Source organism: Triticum urartu, chromosome 6A (genome assembly GCF_056163025.1).
Source record: "Triticum urartu cultivar PI428250 chromosome 6A, HENAU_Tu73, whole genome shotgun sequence".
NCBI lineage: Eukaryota > Viridiplantae > Streptophyta > Magnoliopsida > Poales > Poaceae > Triticum > Triticum urartu.
Window position 1 is genome coordinate 75,024,053 of NC_141878.1, and position 3,896 is coordinate 75,027,948.

General features: G+C 48.0%; 1 protein-coding gene across 1 annotated transcript; it reads right to left on the minus strand.

The window, feature by feature from the left end:
- Positions 1 to 707, minus strand: LOC125515824 (histone H3.2). Its single transcript, XM_048681325.2, has one exon. The coding sequence runs from the start codon at positions 621 to 623 to the stop codon at positions 213 to 215; it is 411 nt and encodes a 136-aa protein (XP_048537282.1). The 5' UTR covers positions 624 to 707; the 3' UTR covers positions 1 to 212.
- Positions 708 to 3,896: the final 3,189 nt, after the last annotated feature.

Sequence of the window (3,896 nt, forward strand, 5' to 3'; positions counted from 1 at the left end):
TATGAGAACTGGAACCAACATTTTCATTTCCATTGCTGATGGCAACAAGAAGGTACCATCAGATTAGGCATACCACATCCACCCACCATGACAGGAACATGGATCTAACACGACGCACATTCTGAAACACTACGGATTTTCCACCGATGAACTCAGCCTAACAGGGATCTACGTATCTGACACGGCGCATGGATATGGATTGCAGCAGCAGCCTATGCCCTCTCGCCACGGATGCGGCGGGCGAGCTGGATGTCCTTGGGCATGATGGTGACGCGCTTGGCGTGGATGGCGCAGAGGTTGGTGTCCTCGAAGAGGCCCACGAGGTAGGCCTCGGCGGCCTCCTGCAGGGCGGAGACGGCGGAGGACTGGAAGCGGAGGTCGGTCTTGAAGTCCTGCGCGATCTCCCTCACCAGCCGCTGGAAGGGCAGCTTGCGGATGAGAAGCTCGGTGCTCTTCTGGTACTTGCGGATCTCCCGGAGCGCGACGGTGCCGGGGCGGAAGCGGTGGGGCTTCTTCACGCCGCCGGTGGCCGGGGCGGACTTGCGAGCGGCCTTGGTCGCCAGCTGCTTCCTCGGCGCCTTGCCGCCGGTGGACTTCCTCGCCGTCTGCTTGGTGCGGGCCATGCCGTCGATGCGCCGGCGCCGGGAGGTTGAGGAGGCTCTGGTGCTTGGGGGTTGGGAGGATTGGAGCGAGGAAGAAGAAGGGGAGGGGGCGGCGTTAAATAGGAGGCACCGGGCGAGCGAGCGAGCGGGTGGGTTTTGGTTTTTCGGGAGGGATGGCGGGCGTGGAGCGTTGGATGCGTGGTGCGTGGACGGCTGCGATCTGGTTTCGAGGGGTGATCCGTGGGAAGGGGGATCGCGTGCTCTGATTGGCTGAAGAGGTGTCAGCCGGATGGTGGATGGAGGCGCCCCAGATGGACTGAAATGTCTTTGGAGGAAGGCCGGTGCGACCATGTGCGACCCAAGGAAACCGAATGGGCAATCCTGAGCTAAAACCAAAGCATATGCCCAACCAGGTGAACTGGTTTCTGTGCGACAGCACCACGCCATCGACCATCACTTGTCTCATGCCCCCCTAAAACAATCCCTTGGAACAACGTGCATGCATGCCGTGTGCATTTTCTCTCTATAGAAGCCAGTTTTACCCGTACACTTGTTCATCGCCGCACAAACATTAGACTGATATTTCGTTGTGACCATGAGAAGACCTGATGGCGGGGTGATATTCGCAGTTTTATCGCTATTTGTTTAACTGTAATGACGCATTGGATCCGGAGTTACATGTTTTGATGCAGGGGGTGGCATTGGCGCTGCAGCATAGTGATGGCCTGATTATTGTACAATCAGACTCCTCGGAGGCACTGTCGGTTTTGATGGGGAATGGCTTGTCGAAATCGGCATATGGGCATTTAGTAGCGGAGATCAAATTTCTTATGGAGGTAGAGAGTTTATTCCCTTGAAAATTAAACGTGAGCAAAATAGGGTGACAGATCGATTGGCGTCGTATAGTTATACAGAAAGTACCACTGTTGTGTGGCTATATAGAGGACCACCATGTATTGAGAAACTTCTGCCTCTCAATTGTAACCCTATTGTAATGGAATAAAACTATTTTTCACTCGAAAAAAACATTAATTAGACCAAAATTATCCTTTTACAGGGAGCAACAAACTAATATAATTCCATTATTCGGCATGAGTGATGAGCTATTTCAAAAACAAACTACGGTAATATAATTCGTCTGATACTCATCGAAAGATACGTTTAAGCTCGGTTTACAACTACGTGTCCAGAACTTCAATTTTTTTATTTTTTTTATTTTGAAAAGGAGGATGTACCCCCGGCCTCTGCATCGGGGCAATGCATTTAGCCATATTATTATTATTCACAAAGATCTTACAAAGTAGTACACCAATATGCCTGAAGTCATCATCTTGGCAACACATATTGCTACTCCTATTTCCTTGATGAAGGGTGACAATTGTCCAAGCCTAACCAAACAGATAACACACCAAAAACCTAACATCTAAAGCCGGATGCCCCAGCCTAGGCACATACCCGGACTGGGTCACACACCGGTCCAGCACACTCACAGTAGGCACCACATGCGCACACTGCAAGGTCCGTCACCACCGTCTTTTATCGATCCATCTTAAGAGCAGAAACTGACGCATCGACCGTGCCAAGCCTCTCTGTCATCGACGCCGTCATGACACCAGACAGTGTCACCCTCTTGCGCAAGTCCATCGTGGCACATCAAACGCCTAATCTCCAGGGCGTCACGCCATCGAGATCCGTCGACATCAATGTGTACGATGAAGCACCGCTTCACCAAAGATCTCGTCCACTGGTCCCTCAAGTCCGTGTGCACCTCCAAGAACGACGCCCCCAAGGGGGAAACGACACAAGCGCGTCGCCGTATTCCGATCTACCGATCTAGGGCTTCCTCCGGAGGTAGCAGATAGTGGTCTAGAACTTCTTGAAGGGAGGCAATAATAAAGTTGTTATTTTATATTATATTTCCTTATTCATGATAAAGGTTTATTATTCATGCTAGAATTGTATTGATCGGAAACCAAAATACATGTGTGAATACATAAACAAACATCGTGTCCCTAGTGAGCCTCTACTTGACTAGCTCGTTGATCAAAGATGGTTAAGGTTTCCTAACCATGGACACGAGTTGTCATTTGATAACGGGATCACATCATTAGGAGAATGATGTGATGCACAAGACCCATTAGTTAGCTTAGCATAATGTGAAGGAAATATGCCCTAGAGGCAATAATAAAGTTGTTATTTTTATATTTCCTTATATCATGATAAATGTTTATTATTCATGCTAGAATTGCATTAACCGGAAACTTGATACATGTGTGAATACATAGACAAAACATTGTGTCCCTAGTAAGCCTCTAATAGACTAGCTCGTTAATCAAAGATGGTTAAGTTTCCTAACCATAGACATGTGTTGTCATTTGATGAAGGGGATCACATCATTCGGAGAATGATGTGATGGACAAGACCCATCCGTTAGCTTAGCATATTGATCATTCAGTTTTATTGCTATTGCTTTCTTCATGTCATATACATATTCCTTTGACTATGAGATTATGCAACTCTCGGATACCGGAGGAATACCTTGTGTGCTATCAAACGTCACAACGTAACTGGGTGATTATAAAGATGCTCTACAGGTATCTCCGAAGGTGTTTGCTGGGTTGGCATAGATCCATATTAGGATTTGTCACTCTGAATATCGGAGAGGTATCTCTCGGCCCTCTCGGTAATGCACATCAGAATAAGCCTTGCAAGCAATATGTGACTAATGAGTTAGTTGCGGGATGATGTATTACGGAACGAGTAAAGAGACTTGCCAGTAACGAGATTGAACTAGGTATGAAGATACCGACGATCGAATCTCGGGCAAGTAACATACCGATGACAAAGGGAATAACGTATGTTGTCATTACGGTACGACCAATAAAGATCTTTGTCGGTGTCAAAACCGGCGGATCTCGGATAGGGGGTCCCGAACTGTGCGTCTAAGGCGGATGGTAACAGGAGGCAGGGGACACGATGTTTACCCAGGTTCGGGCCCTCTTGATGGAGGTAATACCCTACATCATGCTTGATTGTTCTTGATAATATGAGTAGTACAAGAGTTGATCTACCACGAGATCGGAGAGGCTAAACCCTAAAAGCTAGCCTATGGTATGATTGTCTGTTGTCCTACGGACTAAAACCCTCCGGTTTATATAGACACTGGAGGGGGCTAGGGTTACACAAGGTCGGTTACAAAGGAAGATATATACATATCCGTATTGCCTAGCTTGCCTTCCACGCCAAGTAGAGTCCCATCTGGACACGAGACGAAGTCTTCAATCTTGTATCTTC

What these genes read in the sequence shown, in the direction of transcription:
- LOC125515824 (XM_048681325.2), bottom strand. Translation starts at nt 623, where the DNA reads ATGGCCCGCACCAAGCAGACGGCGAGGAAGTCCACCGGCGGCAAGGCG.